The sequence below is a fragment of the Strongylocentrotus purpuratus genome, unplaced genomic scaffold (genome assembly GCF_000002235.5).
Source record: "Strongylocentrotus purpuratus isolate Spur 01 unplaced genomic scaffold, Spur_5.0 spur5_scaffold_10, whole genome shotgun sequence".
In the NCBI taxonomy this organism is placed as follows: domain Eukaryota; kingdom Metazoa; phylum Echinodermata; class Echinoidea; order Camarodonta; family Strongylocentrotidae; genus Strongylocentrotus; species Strongylocentrotus purpuratus.
In genome coordinates, this window is record NW_022145595.1 from 27226929 (window position 1) to 27250455 (window position 23527).

The following is a 23527-nucleotide window of genomic DNA, read 5'->3' on the forward strand; positions in this document are numbered from 1 at the left end:
ATAAAGTTGAGTTCTGGCCATGCATTTGCATTGTAAAAGATACGGCGTGGAGTCGATTAGAAATACATTTCTTATTTTCATATTATTTTGATGACAAATAATGGCTGAAACATTTTATTACGTACCGGTAATACTACATGTATATACATATACATTATTTTCTGAGTTCAGTGCATATGACTTTTAGCAAGACTTAGTCGATTTCTAATCTTTTGGTGATTCCAAAACCTCACAGTAAGCACAAATTTCCAAGAGCTACACACTTAACCTTTTTAATGTTTATTCTAGACGGTGTCTTTATATTATTATCGCAAAGCCAGTTCAGAGCTCATTTAAAAGAAAAGATACATGTATAAAAGACATGCTAACATTATTCCCTCATTTCCATCACAATTTATCATGTTACGGCAGTTGGCCTGGTAATACTGTATATCAAATCCCCAAGCTTATGTTATACAATGGCATATATAACCAAATCAAATGAATCATTTTAGTGTCAGAGAATAAGTTCCTGGATAAATCCTGGGACATCATAACTAAAGAGTTTAGAATCAATGGTAAATCCACCATACATGGATACCCTACGCAGGAGATCTTTGGGGACACGAGAGTAGAAATCCATCAAACTGACATTGTTGGAGCTATTAGTGACTCGCTTGGACTTTGAGAGACCCACCGAAGAGTTCCCGCGGAACAGGGTGTCAAGGATATACCTGGAGTCTGCTGCCATCGTCTCGAACTTCCCGATGAAGTCGTAACTGACAAGGCATGGTAGACAGAGACGGTAGTACTCTCTCCAATGCGGGTTGTTGTTGATTGGAGACAGGTAGAACCTGAGGAACTCCTCGAACGTGAAGTTGCGTCTTCCAAGAAAGACATCAGCAGCAGCCTGAGGATCTTCAGTGACCATCCATTCCAGCATCTCATCTCTCCACTTGGAGTGTTTGTCTAGGATGAGCTTGTCCCGGTAAGCAGAAAGCACACGAGTGTAAGGGTTCCGAACAAACATAAACTTCTTATAGCTCTTGAGGACCTCCCTGGCTTCACCAGGGTCCATTTTGGACAGTGGTTGGAAAATACGCTGCATTGTCTCGTGTACTGAAAGAGCACCCTTCTCCTTCTCCAGCTCCGCAAGGGCGTCAGCGTAACCGGTTATATTCAGTATCAACCGCTTCCAGCTGGTACAACCCACTTTGGGGATAGAGCAGTAAAGAAGCTTGAACTCTGGTATGGCATAGATGTAACTGAGACCCGAAAGCTGACCATCGGTGAGGTTTCTTGATATGAAAGCGTTCGTGTCCCCACCACCGTATGCGGCACAAGTTTCTCTTACAGCCTTCTGTCTCTGTTCTTGTGTCTCTGTGATGTTGTACGAAGGTGACGAATTGGTTTGTATCTGTCAATAAATCAAGAACTAGGATTTCATATTTTCTCATTCATCTGGATAAAAGTATAAAGGGAGAATAGTGTTGTCAATATAGAAAGAGTATATTAGTGTAATATTTGACATATCATGACAACTCCAAACAATGGAGATTAATCCCCTCATATCTACACATGTTCAACCTGTGGAGGAGTATGTAATTATATCTGGATATTCTGTATGTCTGTGATTTAAAGTGACTCGGTAACATTGTTTAAGGTTGATGAAAAAATTGCTTAATTTTTGTATAACATGTTACTTACTATATTCCTTCTACTGTACTAACCCTCTGACATGCAAAAAATCCTGAAAAAATTCTCAAACCACGAAGATATCTATGGTTTTCTTTGAAGGCGTCAATGTATGACACCCTCTAACAGTGATTAACAGTAAATTCTCCCAACCATTTTTGAATTTTCCCAACCATTTTTCCATGAAAAAATACATTTGATTTTCTTGTTAATATAAGTAATGATAATTAGTTAAGTTATGTAGGTAATATTTTGTTTTCTTGGTAATTTGAGTAATGTTAATTCCATTAGTAATATCGATTTTGTTTGAAGTAATTTTGATTTGTGTACATGTACAGCGCTTTGAAACTTTTGTCACAAGCGCTATATAAATTTGTCATATTATTATTTATTATTATAAAACAGGCTATAAAAAATCTTTCAACACTTCAATGTCTGGAATGGAATGTAGAGCCATTTTATTGCTTTGTGACGAGTTACATTCACCTAAAATGTAATTAAATTGTAATACTATAGTTGGGAGAATTAAGGAATCGATCAGATCAGTTTTTCCCAATTTGTACCATAAATAATGGTCCGTTTCACTCAAATTTTCAGATTATCTTTAATTGTACATCTTGCATTGAAGGCACTACCTTAGCACCACTATCTCTCATCTGAACAATGTTACCAAGTCCCTTTAACCGAAAGTAGTCCTAAGGGGTTAATGAACACTTGTAAATGATGATGGTAAGTTCTCTCTTGCTTTCTTACCTCATGTTCATTGTGTCCAATGTGTACAGGTGTGACGTCATTCGCCTGAACCTCTCTCTGCAGAGGGCGCTGCAGGTGTTCTTGATAGAAATATGAACAGTTAGAAACAAGACTATTAATAAAATATCCCCTCTATCTATTTACGCTCTTGACTCTCAAAGATAATTAAGGATTACGTATGTAGTGTGTAGTTTACCGAGAAGATTGCAGTCCTACATTTATCATCGTACTTAAAAGAAAGTCACCGTGTTGTGACTGTGCTTGATATCATTATTTGCAATTCAATATTTATTCAAATCATATAACAGCATGAAAATGTAATATGAGTGACGATGCAAGGTATTAAGACAGGTATTTGAGCCTCTATTGGTGTTGTTACCAGATAATAATAATTAATTGATTGTAAGTATAATAATGAAGTATTCAAATAAACCGTTTATTTCATTAGCAAATATATATAATACGAAATCATGGACAGATGATAGAAAGAAAAGGGGTATAATGCCGAGAAGCAAGGAACTTGTGTTTGGAACGCCTAAGTTATGAACATGATACCTGTACAGCTGAATAGTAAGTAAAACAGAGGCAAGAAGAAAGTGTGTGTGTGTGTGTGTGTGTGTGGTTAAAATAATGATTATTAGACCTTATGGATGGTAGACGAAATGGGCCTAAGAAAAACTAAGAATTAGACTAACTGTTTATTAGACTAAATGAATAAAAGACCAAAAGAGTAGTATACTCATATGAGATTAGACCAAATGGAATTAGACCAAATGACTACAAGCATTTGGTCATTTGGCCATCGTACCAAATGACCAGTAGACGAAATTATTATGAGACCATGTGGGTCGTATCCGGACACCTACCCCCCCCGGACATCCGCCCCCGGATAACCACCCCCAGTCAACTACCCCCTAGGACAACTACCCCCTATGATGACTCCCCCCGGGACAACTACCCCCTGGTCAACTACCTCCAGACAACTACCCCCTACGACAACTACCCCCGGACATCTAGCCCTAGGATAGTTGTCCGGGAGGTAGTTGTCCTAGAGGATGGTTGTCGTAGGGGGTAGTTGTCTGGGGATAGTTATCCGGGGGTAGTTGTCCAAGGGGTAGTTGTCCGGGAGGCGTTGTCCGGGGGTAGTTGTCCTAGGGGGTTGTGCCCTAGGATAGTTGTCCGGGAGGTAGTTGTCCTAGAGGATAGTTGTCGTAGGGGGTAGTTGTCTGGGGGTAGTTATCCGGGGGTAGTTGTCCAAGGGGGTAGTTGTCCTAGGGGGTTGTTGCCCTAGGGGTAGTTGACTGGGAGTGGTTATCCGGGGGATGTCCAGGGGGTAGGTGTCCGGATACGACCCACATGGTCTCATAATAATTTCGTCTACTGGTCATTTGGTAAAATGACCATTTAGGCTTATAGTCATTTGGTCTAATTTCCATATGGTCTATCTCCAATTAAGTGTCCCAGAACCCATGTGGGTAGTATAGACGGGCTAGGTGTAGACCATATTGCAATATAGACTAATTGGGTAGTATATGAACTGGTTGCAAGACCAAACGGCAATTCACCTGTGGGGGGGGGGGGGGGGGGGTGAAGGATGGGAAGGGGTAGGGTACGAGATAAATCGACAAGGGGCTAAGATTAAACATGAAAGAACTTAGTATTGATTGACGGGGTATCCTCTTACCCTTCTCTTCACTCCAGGCTGCATCAGGTGTCATGGTAACGTAATGATGTTTTATCATCATCAGCACAATGCTGACAAGAAAGAAGAGAAATGCCACGCCCTTTCGACTCTTAATCATCATCTTCCCCATCTTCGAACGAGATATGATGGTAAGACGCTGGTCAAAGGAAAAAAAGATACCGAACTATATAATATGTCAAAATCATTATTCTTTAAATCCATCTAACATTTTATATTTGTCGCTATGAAGAGTTGTTCTTGGGCAAGACTTCTGATCATCACAAACAAAATTCGTTGAAGAATAATATTCAGCAATGTTAGGTCTTTAGTAAAAAATCGCCCATTATGTGCATCGTATCCAAACGTCCAAAGAAGAAATGCACATTACCAATACAACCTAGTCACGTGGCTGGTAGAGCGAAAACACGCAGTTGAAAAAAGAAATAGTAAAGAAAAAAGACTTACCATTTATCTATTCTTTAAAGTGTTATCCTAGCCACAAGTTACGAACAATGACCGTAGATTGTCGTTATCGAATTCATATATTTCCATATTCCTCAAGAACAGGCGAACATTTCCACTCACTATGCCGCGATTATACGTTGTCCATAATAACTGCAATGATTTGACAAATTGATTTTTTTTTCGGCAAGCACTCAAACAAGCCACTAGATTACACGATTTATTGTTTGTCGTTCAGGGTCAGACATGAGAGCTTTTTTTAGTATTTGCTGAATACAAAAAGTAATAACATGTGATCCGATGGTTTTCTTTTATTATATTTATGTGTTCTTTGATTGTGCATTCATTTTATTTTGTGTTGTATGTGTGAATGATAATATATAATGAAACTTGAGAATAAACAACACTATCCATACGTTGTGTTGAAACAATGTCCATTTGTACTCCTTGTTAATTCGAGATAGCTCATGTGATTAAAATTAATTTGATTAAGGTGATTAGAGGTTTAGAAAAATCATACTTCAGAACAGAACATTTATTTGATAACAGGAAAACGAAGGAGTCTTTGTTGTAAAGGTTTGGTTTTAATTGAAACTCCGAATCAGCCATGATATCAAGTTGTCTATACACTCAAAAGCCCAAAGCATGGAATGACGTAGTTTCTTTTCGTACTTAATTTACCTTAAGTTTCTATTATTCTGAAGGGGTGATGAGTGTCATAATCGCAGGCAATAGAATTTGACCGACTGATTAAAAAAATAATACAATAAGCAATTTCATATTAAGATAGTTATGGATATTTTTAGGATTAGCGTTGAACTGGCCCATTTATCGATTATCCAGATTAATGACGAACTGGACTCTTCAAGAATAAAATGATAAACAATGAAATGTGAAATCCAGCCTGAGCGACAGCTGATCCTTATTGGTCGAATAAAACAAATAGATGTTGTTTGTACAATGACAGTATTTGCACTCTACGTGCTTTGATTTCAATATGGAGATGAGGAAAATAATAGAGCGAAACAACGGTTATCCTCTTCCACTTGTTTTAAAGCTTGTGAAGTGAAAATATGTTTCATATAGTCGTGACATAGTCCATTTAATGTCATGCTTGGGCTATACGTTTTTAATTGGACATTTATTGAAACCAAACATCCGCCCCTTACCCGCCCCCACGAAACGTAGAGTAGTCATCGAGTATATAGCAGCCTTTTCACACACAGCTAAAATTCATCGTTTCCAGAGATGATTAGAATCACTCAACAGTTTTAAACATGTTTATAGAAAATTTTCCCAGTGTGAACATCGTTTATACGATGTTGGGATAGATACGAAGTCGCGATGCATACGCCCCTAAAAGCAGGCTGCAGATACGAAGTTCGTATCTAAAGAGCTTGATATTTTGTGTGTGAAAGGTTTTTCGTGTTTAAACGTGTTTAAACTGGATGGAGCGACCGCTCTGTTTGATATGACCTGATCTTCAATGCGCAATGGCACTACTGCGCATTTTACGAGCAGTAGTTAATCACGAAACGATTAACGATCGCAACGAAATTTCTGTGTGTGAAAGGCTCGTGATTAGTTTAAACACGTTTCAAACACGTTTGTACTAATCATGTTTATAGAATTTTAGCTGTGTGTGAAAAGGCTGTAGGTTACTCTTTAGCAGTCAGAGATAGTGTGCTCAGCTCCGGGACTCTGTCACTCTTCAGTATTTTTGGAGCCAGTTTATTTGTACAATCTGTCATAAGTGTGACTAATCAAAGATCGCTTAGCCAAATTCAACAAATCGCTGTACTTCAAACAGGAAATCAAACATTACACGCAAGAACACGTCGTCATTGCTTTGGGATGAACACTTTTGATATATCAGAATAATAATGCAATGGTACGGAATATACAAGACAAAAGAAAAGAGGATAAGAGCAAGGAAAAGCGGACGTTCGTAAATAATTAATTTAAAAAAGGTGAATGTTAGCCATGGAGAGATTACCAAATAATTGGAAAAACTTGTGTTTGTTTATAATCGTATGTTTATAACCATATCATTAATTCATGGTCCACGAGCCGTAACGGTTTGATGAACCATGAATTAAAGGGATAGCTGAGTTCTGTTTTCATACCGCAAATGCCTTCAAAGTGCATGGTTATTGCTCTTATTCTTATCTATGACATTTATAGTGCCCTTTTAGAACCTAAAACTGCTATAAAGGTAATTTTAGAACTACAACTTCCTACTTTGGCTTACAGAAGACAAAGAGCAGATCAGATACAGATATTCAAAATCCTGAGAGGCTTTGACAGAGTGAATCCTTCAAAATTCTTTCAACTAGCCACTGGCTCAACAACAAGAGGCCATGATTTCAAGATTGTCAAACAACGTTTCAACACAAGACTTAGGCAGTATAGTTTCTCAATAAGGAGTGTAAATAATTAGAATGCTCTGCCTAAGGAAGTAGTCAATGCTACCACCATTAACCAATTCAAGTCATACCTAGAAAGGTATTAGAGAAATAATCCAATTAAGTATGAACCATACTTGAGACGGGATGCAACAGTAAAGAGGGACAAATAAGCTAAGCTTCCAGTCTCTACACCCAAGTATACCTAAGTAAGTAATATAAGAAACACGAAATTGCCCACAAAAAGCCAACATCGGCATTGGCTGGAATATGACGTAAAAAGCGTTATTTCGGTTTTTTTCAACGGTTTCTTTTTTTTAATTTTTCAAAATATCTAATATTTGTGGTGGTACACAAGTATTAGAAATCGTTATATTTCAGCCGTCTCTGAACCGATTTTGATCAAACAAAGATGATGTTCTTTCAAATTTGACACTCAGTTTTTCATTATCTCACAAACAAATTATTTTGTGTAGCGCCCTCTGCAACAGAACTATCCCTTTAATAATATGAATTACCATGAATTTTTAAAACAATGGATAAAAAGGGCTAGCCTATGTGAATTTTTGTCTCCCTCTTTCTCCTTCCCTCTCTCTTTCTTTCTCCTACTCTCTCTTTCTACTCCCTCTATTACCCTCTCTCTTTCTCTCACCCTTTCTCCCTCTCTTAATTCCTAAAAATTGTCTATCTATTTAAAAACATATCCATCACATCTCATCATCTCCTATCACTCATTAATTTAGAAAAATTGTTTAATTAGAGAATGTTTTTAACACATGATAACTTCATCCATGAAACACACACATAGGACTCTACATACAGAGCTAAAAATATTGATTAGAAATCTTCTTTTTTTAATTATTATAATCAGTTCTTTAACAATCAAATAACATGTTTTCATCATTATTCTTTGGTTCGGCATATAATCACAGACAGCATCGTTGTTTTTTTTATACACGTGTAATATAAGCCTCAATTCGGGCATTATCAAAGATAAAAATTTGAAGAAGAAAAAAAAATGTCAAAATTTGTTCTGAATGATCTACTCCTTGCTTCTACTTCTTTAAGAAGGAGAGACCCTATGTAAATCTTACCATGGACACTACTTTCAATTTGATTACATTATATTGTATTAAAATGCACATATTTACCAGATATAAATTCAGAATAAGAACGAAAGTTTGAGCGTAAGATATACAAACAAAATCACCAAAAGAGAACAAACAGCTCACAAATTGTATTCAATATTTTATGCATGCCCTTAACAAAATTATTGCTAGTGACGACCCTAAAGAATGGGGATTTCCCGACATATCACCAACAAATGTGAAGAGACATTAAATCATAATTGGTGAACGAAATTGTTTATCGCTCGCTGCTGATGTAAAAAGCTCTATCAATATGTATACGTTTCCGAAATGTCCTTCATTTAAAAAGCATTGCAATATACAGTTTAGCATCGTGCCTATAGTTTGACTGGACTTATTCATAATGCCCATGTAACGTAAATCTAACAGTAATACATACTAGTCTGACAAGAGACATCGACCCGAAATTTGTGCCAGTACGCCCATATCATAGGTCGTGTTTACATTAGCCCGACTTTGATAAACCCCATGGTTATTCGCTGTTCATACATGATATAGCGTGAAATTTCAAGCCAAATTTCTTAGCATAACGAGATGTTTGCGAGACATTACACCACGCTCAGGACTAAGTTAAAACACCGTATGGATAGCAAGTATAATAATAATAATAATAATCATTTTAAAAAACGGTGCATATAAAGCATTTATCACCGAAGTGTTCACATAACACATTGTTAGAATCAGGATGGGCAGCTGTTTCAATGCATTCGTAGGGGTCGGTCATTATACATGTTGAAATAACAATGCGAGTTCTTCCATTAGCCAGGTTAAATTCACTAATCAAAATGAAGAGGAACTTTTCTTAAGTATACTTAATATTTTGCTTACTATAATACAGCCGTGTAAGAAAACATTTGTACATGTTCATTAGTAATATATTTACTATCTTTATCAATTGCTTGGAATCCTGCAAGGATCATTCGGTTATTAAAAATTAGACAATAATAGAAATCTTTAATTAGTAATGTTGAACTGGTTGTTTTATTCATGTCAACAATGAGCTCTATACTTTGCCGTCTCAGTTCCAGATGATACAGGACCTGAATTTAAATAATTGTTTCAGGTCCCAAAAGGGCACTGAATCAATTGTAACTGCAGCAAACCTATGATTGCTTAGAACCAGAAGGGAGTTAATGCAATTTAAATGGATATACACTCTTTTGGTTTTAAACACACATCACAGTCTAGCGCATGTTATGATCTGTGATATTCAATGTTGATTATGTGTCTGTTTTGAAATCTCATTATATTATGATGCGATCCTGTTTTCTTGGAGCCACTCATACACTATATCAGCGTTACGTTCCACCCAGTTGATGTTCCCTTGTACAGTTTCAATGGCCTGCAGTCTGGCACGTGAACCGGCCCCTGCATCAGGATACTCTTCGAAGAAGTCCATCATCTGTAGAGGAACAATGGTTTCATATGATATTATATTAAATTATGATGGGGCTTTATTTCGGTTCAGCCAGAAATCTAAAATCTTCGTCTCCACAACACCAATTTTACTGAGGAATGCAAGCATTATGTGATACCACTGGATAATTCAAACATATTTTGTTTATCTGACTGTTTGGAGCGAGGTCTTCAAAGTGTAGTGCCCCTTTGATTGAATGAAGGTTTCAAATACTGTTTATAACAGGGAAGAGAAATTTGTATACATTTTTGTACTTTTGCACCATTAAAGTCTACATGTTAGAATTTCATGTCTTTCTTACTCAAGACACATGACTTTACGACTGCCTTATTGTGTGAGATTTGAAGACTAATTACAGTTTAAAATACAATTTAAAAACAAACTTTACTGAAAGCAATTGTGATTTTATAAATAAACGATGAGGATTATACTACAGCTAGGATGCTCATTGGAATCAGGGAGATCCCCCCCCCCTGTTTAAATAAAGAAATTACGATTGCATACCTCTTGAAGTCCAAGCTCTGTGGAGTAAAATTCAGTCAGACCCGGGATCATACGCCCAAGATAACGATTTCCAGTGCCGAATCTGAGAGTGAAAATCGAATGATTGGTAGATCAATTTGATTGCTTTATCAATGGGTTTATTTATAAATTGATTAACTAATTGAACTGTTGACTAAATGATTGACTGATTTCATTAATTAGTTAATCAATTTGATTGATTGAGTGATTGGTTCGTCAATTTGATTGATTGATTGATTGATTGGTTAATCAATTTGATTGATTGATTGGTTAATTAATTTGGTTGATTGATTGATTGATGGATGGATGCATGCATGCATGTAGATGAATTGCTTAATACATTTGATTGATTGACTGATTGATTGACTGATTTGATTGATCGGTTAATCAATTTGATTGATTGACTGATTGATTGACTGAATTGATTGATTGATTGACTGATTGATTGACTGATTTGATTGATCGGTTAATCAATTTGATTGATTGACTGATTGATTGACTGATTTGATTGATTGATTGACTGATTGATTGACTGATTTGATTGATCGGTTAATCAATTTGATTGATTGACTGATTGATTGACTGAATTGATTGATTGATTGACTGATTGATTGACTGATTTGATTGATTGATTAATCAATTTGATTGATTGACTGATTGATTGACTGATTTGATTGATTGATTAATCAATTTGATTGATTGACCGATTGATTGACTGAATTGATTGATTGATTGACTGATTGATTGACTGAAATGATTGATTGATTAATCAATTTGATTGATTGACTGATTGATTGACTGATTTGATTGATTGATTAATCAATTTGATTGATTGACTGATTGATTGACTGATTTGATTGATCGGTTAATCAATTTGATTGATTGACTGATTGATTGACTGATTTGATTGATCGATTAATCAATTTGATTGATTGACTGATTGATTGACTGATTTGATTGATCGGTTAGTCAATTTGATTGATCGACAAATGGATTTGATTGATTGACTGATTGAACTGTTGACTGATTGATTGACTTATTTGATTGATTGGTTAATCGATGTGATTGATTGCTTGATTGATGGATAGATGGATACATGTAGATTGATTGATGGATCAATCGATCTGGGCCCTGTATTACAAATAGTTGATATCAATCACTACTTATTTGCGATTGATATATCGCAACGATGTACATAAGAGATAGGAGATTGCAAACTTGCGATTGATTGGAGGACTTTCGATTGATTTGAATCAATCGCAACTCTTTGTAAGACGGGGCCCTGATTGACTGACTGATTGATCGACTGATTTTATTTAAAAAAAAAAAAATTTTGGTGTGGATTGACTGATTGAGAGAGCATATAGCTCTCATTTATTTCTTCCAATATGTACAATTAAAAAAAAAATAGTTAACAGTATGTCATGCATAGGTTAATCAATTTACTTGATGGATAGATGGATGGATACAACTGTCATGTAAATAGACTGATGGATCAATCGATTTTATTGATTGACTGATTGATTGATTAATTTGATTTATAAATGCATTTAAATATTCAATAATTGATGATCACATAATTGATAGTGTGTTTAAAAAATATATTTAATGATTTGAAATTGAAGTTAATAAATAACTAAATCTTACTACTTACTTGTCTACAATTTCAGTCCACCGTACTCTAGTCCAGTCCCACGCGATGGGATTACCCACCGGATTATCTCCTACATAGCCTACAACACTAAAGAAGTCCTGTGATCTGATTGGGCTGTCATCCATCAACAGCATGTCCAGGTAACTATGGTTAAAAAAACAGCGTTTATATTCTTATTAAGAAGTAAGTAAAGGTTTCCCTCTCTATTTGAAGGATTCTGGATGCAGTTTGCATTACTCTTCGCAATATAGGAGAGTTTATCAACTTTATGCATGAACCAAGATTGCAGTATGTAAAGCAATGAGCTCCGCATGAAGTAACATTCAAATTGAACGGCACACAATACTGTTCAAACAAAACTACTAGACTGTTACGAAAAACACTAAAAATAATAACAGCAACAACAGTATCCCTGCTTCATTAAAAATATGAACTTATTTAAAATGTAAAGCTTAGAGGACAAAAAAAGAAAAAAAAGGCAATCAAATTTGGTTGAGCACGCTAACATATTCCCTGAATAGATGGCGCTGTACAATGATATGCCTCTGGCTTTATTAATTCCCCGAGCAGACGTTAAAACTTAATAAAATTGGAGAGGTGAAGTTCTCTATCAATATGCAGGATGATTGGCATTTTTTCCTCGAAATTATCTAATTTTTATTAGAATCAAATTTATCCTTCCATCAATAACCCTTTCACTTGAACTTCAAAAAGTGAAAAGGTGGACAAGAGCGCTCCAAAATGTAAATGGGGATGTTGAACCAAAACATTGTATCGTCATTTTCCAACAAAGAAGCAACAGCACAAACTTCGTAAACTAAAATAGCACTATACAGGGCGACCCAGAAAAAAAGGAAACCGAGAATTATCGATGTTTTATTATAACTTAATCACAATTATAATAAATGACACATAATTGTAAAGCTTAGATCCTCCTCTTTCATTTGATGCAACTCATATGATGCATATTTCATGAGTGATACGCATGAGTGATTAAAAGCAATTTGAAGGAAGGAAACCAAAAAGTCATTTGGCGGGCGGTATCTTAATTTGGGAGAAAAATTAACATTTCTAGAAAGTCCAGTTTCTGCCCTTTCATATGACACCTCAATCAGGAAAAATGAGCAAGGAATAAAGAATTTCTGTTTGTTTAAAGTTATGCTTGCATTTCCATAATTCGATTTAAAAAGTTCGTTTTCACTGGCTGCCTGCTGTAACAACAAGCAGAATTGACAAAAGACTTAACCCCGTTTCATTGACAATCAGCCATGCATGAAGTCTTTCGTCTATGTCTGATCGTCAACGAAACGGAGTTAATAAGTCTTTTGTCAATTCCGTTTGTTGCTACGGCAGGCAGCCAGTGAAAACGAACTCTAAAGGGGGTGCGTCCCGCCCTCTTTCCTCGCTTAAACGAAGCTCTAAGGCCTAAAAAAAATGTTGTTTCATCATTTAGGTGCCAAAACATTGGTCGGTCGGTCGGAAATCTTTTTTAATATATACTTCTTTTTTTTAATACTCCATCTTTGGGCATATATTTTTCAGTTTTGAATGCTTTCATACATCTTTTTCTAAAAAAAAAAACGGTTTTTGGCCTAATTGCGGATACTCACTTGGCGAGGATCCAGGGGATTCTGGTCTGTGCCATGCCATAGAGAAGTCTAGTTCTCTCCTGAGATACATCAGTTGACTGGTAGTTTTCAAAGAGTCTCTTCCACTCCTCCTGACCTCCGACCTCCTGCATACCGAACTGGTACATATCCGACGCCAGGTTAGGAGAAACGCTACGGTGGACGCAAACAAACAAAGCGAAATTGGGATCACAATAATTTTTCATTCACTTTTAAAGGCATTGTTTAACAATGTTAAATCTGAGATGGCTGAGATGCATGGCTCTACGTCTTATCAGTATCTGTGATAATTGTGGTGTAATATTGAAGCTCTAAAAAAATACGCTTCAAAATGATCAAGAAGTGCCTCAAAAAATAAAAATCTTTGAGTGACCGGTTTTACCATACTTGTTTACCTCAATAGACTGTAGTGTTATGACAACTGTTATGGAAACGCAAAATTTGATTTCGATTTCCAATCATAAATATCTTGATAATCAGACAGGCGATCGGTTTGTAAAAGTCATGGGGTTCCTGACTGACCTAAAGGTTTATAATTATGATTGCATCATGAGCTAAATCCAGGATTTTTTTTCAGAATCTTAGACAAAGTTACCCAAGCCCTTTAACTTAACTTATTGGCCTAACTAAGGGTTTGTAAAACTTGAACCAACGCGTACAAAATAATCAGACACTCAAGCGTTATGGCTCCTGATTAGAACGAACCTGGTAATGCTTATAATATATTTTGGAAAACAAATTATCTAGAGTTTACAAGAGTGTTTACTTGTTAAAACATAATTTGTGCAGCAAAAAAAATCTAGAGCAAGAACAACAACACATAAGGGTTTTAATGCGATTGACATGACTAAAATGAATGCATGAATATATTGTATTAAAAGCAGATTATCTTACGTTGTTCCATTGAGGAAGTCATAAAATAGGTTGACTGCTTCTTCCAAACACATCGAGTTACCATGACGACAGGCAAGATCGATGATGTCGGACCGGATAAACCTATATAGGAGGTAGAATATTGTTTAGAACATGAATAATATTTGATAATTAGCATGATAACTTAATGAGAAAGATCACATCAAGTAATTGTTGTTGTTGTTGCTATGTACTGCAATGTTTTAATTAATTAATAAGTAAATGAGTTTTGTATGATTTTGTATGGAAACACATATTTATTTATTTCTTTATTTATTGTGGTATAGAAACAAAAATTGTACATGGCAGCCTAGCGGCTGAATTGAGTGCAATTTACATAAGTAATAACACAAGGATGCTGCACAAAAGACAATAGTATTAAAAAGTCATTACAAATAGTACATTCATTACAAAACAGTAGATACACCTTAGATCAAAGAATATTGATCGTGGTGTAACGGAAGTGGGTATTGGATGTGAAAAATAACGATTTTATAATATAACTTATGCAAATTGTTGAATAAAATATGATCAGTGCTAAAAGATAGAATCTATTTTGCATGCTTCAAAGTAGGCCTACTGTCATATTTCAAGACGTTGTAGAAAGTTGAAAGTGTTGAGGACCAAGCTTACTTATCAAGATGGGAACCGTCGTCTCTCCAGCCAAGCTCGTTGTATTTAGCATTTGTCAAATCTCGAATATATGTCTGCAGAGAAAAGAATACAAATTAATGTTGATCAAAAGATGATGTTGATGGACAATAATCCCTGTAGGAATCAATCAGTCGGTTGTACAGTGGTAGAATATTCAAGTACAGAACATCAGAGTAAATGTAGTATAAGGCAAAGTCGTCGTCGTCGTCGTCGTCGTAGTATTAGTAATAGACTAATAGTAGTCGTACAAATAACTATAAAAGTAATCATAGTAGCGATAGTTATAGCAGCTGTAGTACTCATAATCATGGTCAGTATTACATCAAAGACCATGTTTAGATTAAGCGAAGGAAAAATTTGAGAAGAAAAGTCATCCAAAGGAATATTATTCCTTTATTAAGCAAATAATCTAATCTTGTTCTGTAAACATTTCATATGAGAATTAAATGGTCACGATCATTATTAATATTCATACCTGTACAAATATATAAACCTTACCCTATAAAGACCATATCCAGGTTGGAACCTCATGATTTCACCCAACCATAGCAAGTTATCTCTGGCAGTATCCCAAGGCACAAACTCCGTCTCTGATGTCAGATATTTCGTCATATTCAGAGCCACGCTGTAATGAACCCGACTGGCTCTGGGATTCAGAAAATCACCAAAAAAAAAAAAAAAAACACTTCAAAATCAATTTGTTTTTTTATCGTATATTTGTTCTGTTACAATTAAATATATTCACCCGTTCTCCGTAATACATTTAACTCATGGTTGGTGATTTAAACAAAAACATGTATCGAATAAAATTGACGTTTATGTTAAATCGTTTACTTTTCTTCCTTTTTTTTTTTTTTTTTTTTTTGTTCGTTTGTTTCAAATTATTTATTCATATAAATATTGACAAGTCATCCTTTTGGAGCATGTATGCACGCTGGAAGGAAATAAGCACGAATTATTTACGTAATGTTTTTGTTTTAACGGCATGCATTTTGTTAACATTGCAGACAGTGAGAGTGTACTACTTAGACAAAGCTTCATCGCGCCTAATATGTTTTACTGTCTGCTGCCACCTACCGTGCTAAGTTGAAAGAATCGTCGATGATTCCTGCACGTTCACCCTCGCCAATTTCCTGCGGACAAAAATACACCAAACATTAACTCATCAAAATGACAATGCACAAAGTTCATATGTAGGCTTCTAAATAATTGGGGGGGGGGGGGGGGGGGGATTTGTCATTTTTCAATAAACGCATACAAAATGGTAAGTCTTTTGAATGTGGATCACAATGGTTCGTAATTTAAATCATCGATACACTAATCTACATTCGATACTCTCCGACCATCCAGTTGCAGTTAATGTGTACCTGGTAGGAAACAATTCCTTGTATGCTTTTAGCGCCTATTATGCCAGGCAGCGGGGCTTAAAGCAGGGTAATTATTGTACTTCACGTTTAGCATCATTGGGACGGATAAGTGCGCAATATTATAGTTATTACTGGTATTATCATGCGATACAAATATTCTGATGATCATTTGGTAATACTACTGTTTCAACTAATTAATATCTGACGATATCCTTGCATCTTACCGTATAATTATCCTGAAGCTGTTGTCCCAATGCCTCCCATGTCTCCTCATCATAATTGATCCGATAATAACCCATACGATCGCTGTTTGCCACGTAGAAATCGTCGTTCCCTACCCACGGAGTCATGACTGTTATAGAATACAAGAAAAAGTGTTTAAGTGTTTTAATTCAATTCAATACTCGATTACAAAGAATTTTAAAAATATACACGAAAGGGCAATTCTATTGCCATAGCAACATCTATTCAAATGTACATGACAATGACACATTACGTATCCGAACACGCAAAGACCTGTTTACCAATGTATTTCAATTCATGCAAGTTTCTCTTCCTAACTCCTGGTTGCCAGTGATTTCAATCACCTACTATGAATAATGGCATCTCTATGAATGAATCCACTCTGAAAACATTAGTTGTTGCTGTGTCGGGCAAAAAAGAAGTATGCATCAAATAAGATGGATAGCTATCGTGTTTAAATTTCATATTGTCCCTTTTCTCTTATCTTCCTCCCGCCCCCCCCCCCCCCCCCACTCCGGCAACAGAGGGACCGCATTCATGTTCCTAAAATCTCCGGTAAAGGGGTACTTTTTACACAACAAGGTCCGGCTCGTAATACACAAAAAGAATCGGCCCGTATTGACTTTACACACTGGACTTAGGGGTGCTTTCAAAGGGAGGGAACGTGCATAAATAACACTGAGTGGGGGGGGGGGGGGGATCTTCTTTAATTTCTCTATATGCCCCATAAGTGGGATCTTTTGACAAATACTATAATAGATCTATCAACAACCGTTTTACTTCAGGCCACCACATTCTGTTTAATACCAAAGGTGTCAATCATAAATACTCACTACAAATACAAACCTACAGGGAACAAAGAAATTTAAATCAGGATAATGACCATCTCATGCACCTGGCAGGTTTACATTTCATAAATTGTGGTAACGGAATTAACAGATGTCGGTATATACAGACTACTGCAACTTCTGATATTATTTTGACCTTTTTAAATTTCAGGTAATTAACTTTTGAAAAGGTTGTAGACTTCTTTCGTCATAGCAAAAAAATATTTTGTTGCTCAAAATCTAAGTTTCCTTAGAGTGAATCAAACAAAAAGGGGGAAAAGTGTGGACATTTTTACACGATGAGAAATTGAAGAGTACATTTTGTAACGGTTCCTCATGACTTACATTCGCTCTCGTTCCTCCACATCCATTCTCGATTCTCATTCTCCTGACTCTTGAACCGATAATGAAAAGGAATTTCCCACTCGTAGTCACTATGAAGAAGGAAAAAAAAGGAAGAAAAGAAGAACGAGTTAATGATGTCGCTTTCAATATTAAACTTCATCATTGAAATGCAAAAAATACATGCATCGTGCAGTTTCAATACATTCCTACACAGAGTGGGACAAACAAATAACATTTGTAACCTTTACTCGTAAGATTTATATACATGTCACATGGGGATATGATTTAAACTTTGTAAATATCTTTATTAGAATGGAATTTTCGTTATTTTATTCACATCTTTCTCCAGCTTCTGCTTTAAGGCTTGTTAAGAAAGGGCGCGGTAAACCGCCCCTAATTCTTTTGGTTTTTTTAAGTGTAAATGAATGGCAACTACGTGTTCACTGACCTCGGTGTAACAAGAAACAGGAATGAGAAAGGTATTATATTTTGCGTCATCATATATTTTTTTTAAATGCAGCAGTTTTGCTGCATCTTCTTCATCATCATCATCGCCATCACCATCATCACCATCACCATCATCATCATCATCATCACTATCATCATCGCCATCATCATCATCATCATCACCACCATCATCATCACCATCATCATCATCATCATCACCATCATCATCATCATCATACCCATCATCATCATAACCATCAACATCCCCATCATCACCATCATCATCGCCATCATCATCACCACCATCAACACATCACCATCATTACCACCATCCTCATCATCACCATCATCATCACCACCATCATCATCACCATCATCATCATCACCATCATCACCACCATCATCATTACCATCATCATCATCATCATCACCATCATCATCATCATACCCATCATCATCATAACCAAAATCACCATCATCATCATCATCATCATCATAACCATCATCACCATCAACATCCCCATCATCATCATCCCGATCATCATCATAACCATCAATATCCCCATCATAACCATCATCACCATCAACATCATCATCATCATCATCATCATCATCATCATCATCATCATCCCCATCATCGTAACCATCATAACCATCAACATCCCTATCATCATCATCATCACCATCCAGGCGCGGATCCAGGATTTCTTAGGGGAGGGGGCCCAACTTTTTTTTTTTTTTTGCTCCCGAAAAGTCGCTCAGTGGGGGGGGGGGGGTACAGAGCACATTTTTTTTTTTTTTTTTTTTTTTTTTTTTTTTTTTTTTTTTTGCTCCCGAAAATTTGAAAAACGCGCCGACCAAAAATTCGCTCAGTGGGGGGAGGGGGGGGGGGGGGGGGGGGGGTAGTGAGCACATTTTTTTTTTTTGATCCTCAAAAAAATTTCAATTTGCACCCCCCCCTTGAGCGCCAGGGGGGGGGGGCCCAACCCCCAAAAATCGTAAAAATCACGTGATTTTACATGATTTTTTTCTCAAGGGGGGGGGGCCCGGGCCCCCCGGGCCCCCCGGGCCCCCCGGCCCCCCCCCCTGGATCCGCCACTGTCACCATCATCATCGCCATCATCATCACCACCACCATCAACACATCACCATCATTACCACCATCCTCATCACCATCATCATCATCATCACCATCATCATCACCACCATCATCATCACCATCATCATCATCACCATCATCATCACCATCATCATCATCACCATCATCACCACCATCATCATCACCATCATCATCACCATCATCATCATCACCACCATCACCACCATCATCATCACCATCATAATCATCACCAACATCATCATCATCATACCCATCATCATCATAACCAAAATCACCATCATCATCATCATCACCATCATCATCTGTCCACTATCATCATCACTATACTTTCAATCCCTACCAGCAACCTACCCAAAAGGTGTTCCATACTGGTCCGCACTCTTATTTGCGTTAGGATCTACCAAGAACCAGTCCTGTGTTCCTTTGAGATAATCAACACCCCCCTCGTTCACCTTCTCCATGGTAACAACAGGGAATCCCATCTGCAGTGTCCAGGTGTCCATCACTCTCTTCACATTCACGTCCCTACCTTGGGCTGCTGCTGCCTATGGGTAATTTTAATGAGCAAGAAAAGTCTCCGATTTGTTTAATTTATTTTTTATTTTGTTGGCAAGTGGATCCCCAACTCCCATGGGATCAGCATTTGATTTATTCTTCTCGACGATGTCAGCCCGTGAGTCTGAGAGGCCAAAAGAACGACATTCCATGAGACCGACAATGTCCAAAGGTGGTCAGAAGTTCCATGAGACTGTAATCTCGAGCCAATCTTGACAACCATTTTTAAAGTTCACTATATAGACCGATATTGTCGGTTACTGCATGGGATATCTCGATTCTGCCGGACATCCTGCAAACAAAATGCCGTGAAATATTGACGACATAAAGATTTCTACGCCATTCTCTATCTATTAATGATAATATTTGCAATATAAGTTACGAAACCGTAGAATATCAACCAATACATACATACATACTAAGGCTGGCATGCGGAAGCTCGTCTTGCACCCATCGGAGTGAATTGCAAGAATAAACTCAAAGCCAAAATCGGACATATCGGACATTTCAGCTTTCAGTTGATTATTGCGATTTACCCTGACGATGAGTTCAAGACGAAAAGCTTTGATGTGTCTGTTTTTGATGCTATTCTAATACACCAGGCTGTTCAAATATTTGAAATATTCGTATTCTGGGGTTTGGGATCCAATTGTATCGTGTTAGGTATTGATATGAGCCTTGGGTTTTAAGTAGTAGTTTCCATGTATACATGTATGTACCCACGTGAAACATGGACCCGATAAGTATTTTGTCCTTAGTTGTACTCCCTGACTTGTTTTCTAACTGGCAAAAAAGAAGACGTTAGCATCATGAGATGTAAATTATTCCGCGTTGATGATAATGATAAATTTTATACAAGGAAATTGGGAGTTCTATAATAATGAGAATTCAAATAAGAGTTGTGTATTACATACCTCGGTTAATTTCTCCCATAAATCGTCAGTCACTGCTGTTCCATACTGGTAGAATTTCAAGAACTCCTGCATTTCAAAAATAATTACATATCAATACGAAAAGGTTTATACATTTTACTCTGAATGGATAGTTGTGTACAGAAAAGGTATTTCTCACAAATAATATCATCATAATACCATACCGTCAGTCACAAAAAAAGAAGAAGATATTAGTACACGGTTGAATATCATATTCGCTTCATGAAAGAAAAAATATTAATGAAACTATTTTATAGAATTATATGAGATAATGCAATTAAATAATCAAACACAATGACAGACGGTCACACAGCAGTAGGAAGAAGAGGGGACCATATCATCACTCACCGAGACCCCAGCTCTGAAGACATCTTCTCCCAAAAAGTTGTCGAGCATTCGAATAACAGAGGCACCCTACAAAGAGTTACATAATAGGTAAAAGATGATGAAGGTGTTATTATTTTCATGATTTCGGCAAGGTTATTTGGTTGGGTGTGAGGTAAGGCGTGTGAATGTGTGCATGACACATTGTCGGCGTCAATTTCTATTTTATCTTCAATCTAACCTAAATGTCAATCACAACCATATTTTTTTTCACATAAATCGAGCTCGGAGCAACTCGTCACAAGAGGAAATGTTTCATCCCCATCAAGATTTATATTTTCAACGATCAAAACAATTTTCATAAACTAGAAGTCATGATTCACAAAGTAACGTAACGAAATAAGATTGAATTAGATATTGAATAGTTGACAGAGTTTAAATACTGGTTCGACAGTGTTCTCAAATTGGCCATACTGTATTTAAATTCTGAACAGATTGTTGCCAACTGTGTCCATACTGTTGTCACTTTGTTGCACCACTGTGTCCATACCGTTTTCAAATTAAGTCCACGTTGTTTCTACCCATACAGTGTCCACACTGTCTCCATTCTAAGGCCACACTCTGGTGACACTGTTCCACACTGTACTCATACTGGGAAACAGTGTACTTTTTCGGCAGTGTTGACTACCTTTGAACAGTTCTTACCTTACTGTATGGAATGGAGTCAAAGATTTCGTTGATTTCGTCGGGGTGGTTGACCTCGACGATGATTGGATGAGAAGACACTATCTGATCAAGACCCATGACGTAATGGAGGTCACTGCTCACGAAAACCTCCAACTGCCATGAGAAATATAAATATATTAAAATGAAGAAGAAATGTTGTCACATAGAGGGACGCAACCTAAATTTCGTCCCGTCAAAAGTAGAAAATCAGTGATAGTACTGCTACATAATAAGTAATACAGTCTCCAGTTTGGTGTGTCAGTAAATTGGTTTCCATCAAGGTTTCGTATTTTGAATAGTATTTATATAATTGTTTGTCTTATCGTCATATATCCTGCCGCTTAGATATTCTGATTCAGAGAACGAAAGATCATGAGATAATACGTCGATGTTGCTTGATTCTATGTTCATTTTGAAAGTTATGATTGCCCCTTTCATCATTATCATGTATCCCGTTATTGACCCTTTGAACCAAACGTATCCGATTAACCGTATCCGGACACCTACTCCCTGGACATCCACCCCCAGGATAACCACCCCCAGTCAACTACCCCCTAGGACGACTCCCCCCAGACAACTACCCCCGGACAAATACCCCCTAGGACAACTACCCCCGGACAACTACCCCCGGACAACTACCCCCAGGACAATTGCCCCCAAGGACAACCACCCCTAGGATAGTTGTCCGGGGGTAGTCGTCTTAGAGGATGGTTGTCGTAGGGGGTAGTTGACTGGGGGTGGTTATCCAGGGGTGGATGTCCAGGGGGTAGGTGCCCTTGAACCCCGATTAACATATGACTGTAAAGGAGGAGACACATATTATATACGCACCATTTTCCAGTCAGGCTCTACACTGTTGACTCCGAGATACTCGAGATAACTCGCGAAACCTTCGTTCAGCCACAGGTCATCCCACCAGTCACACGTCACGATGTTTCCAAACCACTTAATTTTTTTTTTAGAGATGGCAGATAAATTATAATTACATTCATTTCAAAGGATTTGCAGTGTCAATGATTTCATTATTAGATTACAAAGCGAAAAGAAAACTAAACAAATTATCTATCTTTTATACTTGAACATGATTTATTAAAATATTAGTAATATCAGGAGTATTTCAGTAAGATTACGTACTTTTGGATATGACAAAGAATATTGTTTTCTCGAAAATACTGGTTCTATATCATCGACTATCGATCCACATAGGTTTTCATTGAGAGATTCGAGAATTCAAATTCCGTTTTGTAAGGCAACAGCTCACATTTGTCATTATAAGGAAAATTATGTAAACATGTAAATGTATTACCAACTCAAGTTCAAGACGTATCCAATATAATTTCCTTTCCTCTATTGCGTAAAAGAAAAATATAAATGTAAATGATTACCAGTGACTAAGATTCATGAAAACATATGAGCAAGTAAGTCAGGATGGTCAGGGTGCAAGAAGGGTGTTGATTTTATGGTAATGGTATATGAATGAATAAATATGGGAATATGATTTGGGTTAGATAATGTAATGCATGAATGATTATTAATGCTATCTGATTAAAGGTAATGGAATTATGTTGATGAAAGGCAAATTATCAAACCATTTAATCCAATGATGTCCTCATTTTGGATACCACCACGAGGCTGTATAAAACCCCCTTAAACCCATTTTTAACACCTCCATTTTCGACAAATCACACATTCATTTATTTTTGTGAAGATCTATACGTCGCCAATATA

General features: G+C 36.8%; 2 protein-coding genes across 3 annotated transcripts in view; both read right to left on the reverse strand.

The window, feature by feature from the left end:
- Positions 1-263: 263 nt before the first annotated feature.
- LOC115921867 (carbohydrate sulfotransferase 11-like) lies at positions 264-4246 on the reverse strand. The gene is made up of 3 exons (XM_030980141.1): positions 4112-4246; positions 2428-2507; positions 264-1396 (listed from the first exon to the last, which is right to left on the reverse strand). Exons 1-3 carry the CDS (start codon positions 4239-4241, stop codon positions 497-499), a joined length of 1110 nt encoding a protein of 369 aa, XP_030836001.1. The 5' UTR covers positions 4242-4246; the 3' UTR covers positions 264-496.
- Positions 4247-7811: 3565 nt separating this feature from the next.
- LOC580999 (glutamyl aminopeptidase) overlaps positions 7812-23527 on the reverse strand; it is a 31796-nt gene continuing 16080 nt past the window's right edge. For both annotated transcript variants that reach the window (XM_030979942.1, XM_030979941.1), the window contains exons 8-22: positions 22631-22744; positions 21779-21913; positions 21098-21163; positions 20732-20797; positions 19614-19807; positions 17696-17784; positions 16505-16632; positions 15991-16046; positions 15412-15559; positions 14893-14966; positions 14242-14343; positions 13330-13500; positions 11720-11863; positions 10048-10129; positions 7812-9528 (exon numbers count right to left, since the gene is read on the reverse strand). In XM_030979942.1, the coding sequence (XP_030835802.1) occupies positions 9376-9528; positions 10048-10129; positions 11720-11863; positions 13330-13500; positions 14242-14343; positions 14893-14966; positions 15412-15559; positions 15991-16046; positions 16505-16632; positions 17696-17784; positions 19614-19807; positions 20732-20797; positions 21098-21163; positions 21779-21913; positions 22631-22744 (1722 nt within the window). In that variant the 3' untranslated portion in view covers positions 7812-9375. The remainder of the gene's footprint in view (positions 9529-10047; positions 10130-11719; positions 11864-13329; positions 13501-14241; positions 14344-14892; positions 14967-15411; positions 15560-15990; positions 16047-16504; positions 16633-17695; positions 17785-19613; positions 19808-20731; positions 20798-21097; positions 21164-21778; positions 21914-22630; positions 22745-23527) is intronic.

Excerpts from the sequence above, each read along its gene's own strand:
- LOC115921867 (XM_030980141.1), bottom strand. The coding sequence starts at position 4,241 with ATGGGGAAGATGATGATTAAGAGTCGAAAGGGCGTGGCATTTCTCTTC. Across the intron at positions 2,508-4,111 it reads AGCCTGGAGTGAAGAGAAGG|AACACCTGCAGCGCCCTCTG; the intron begins GTAAGAGGATAC and ends ATTTCTATCAAG. Across the intron at positions 1,397-2,427 it reads TTGGACACAATGAACATGAG|ATACAAACCAATTCGTCACC; the intron begins GTAAGAAAGCAA and ends ATTTATTGACAG.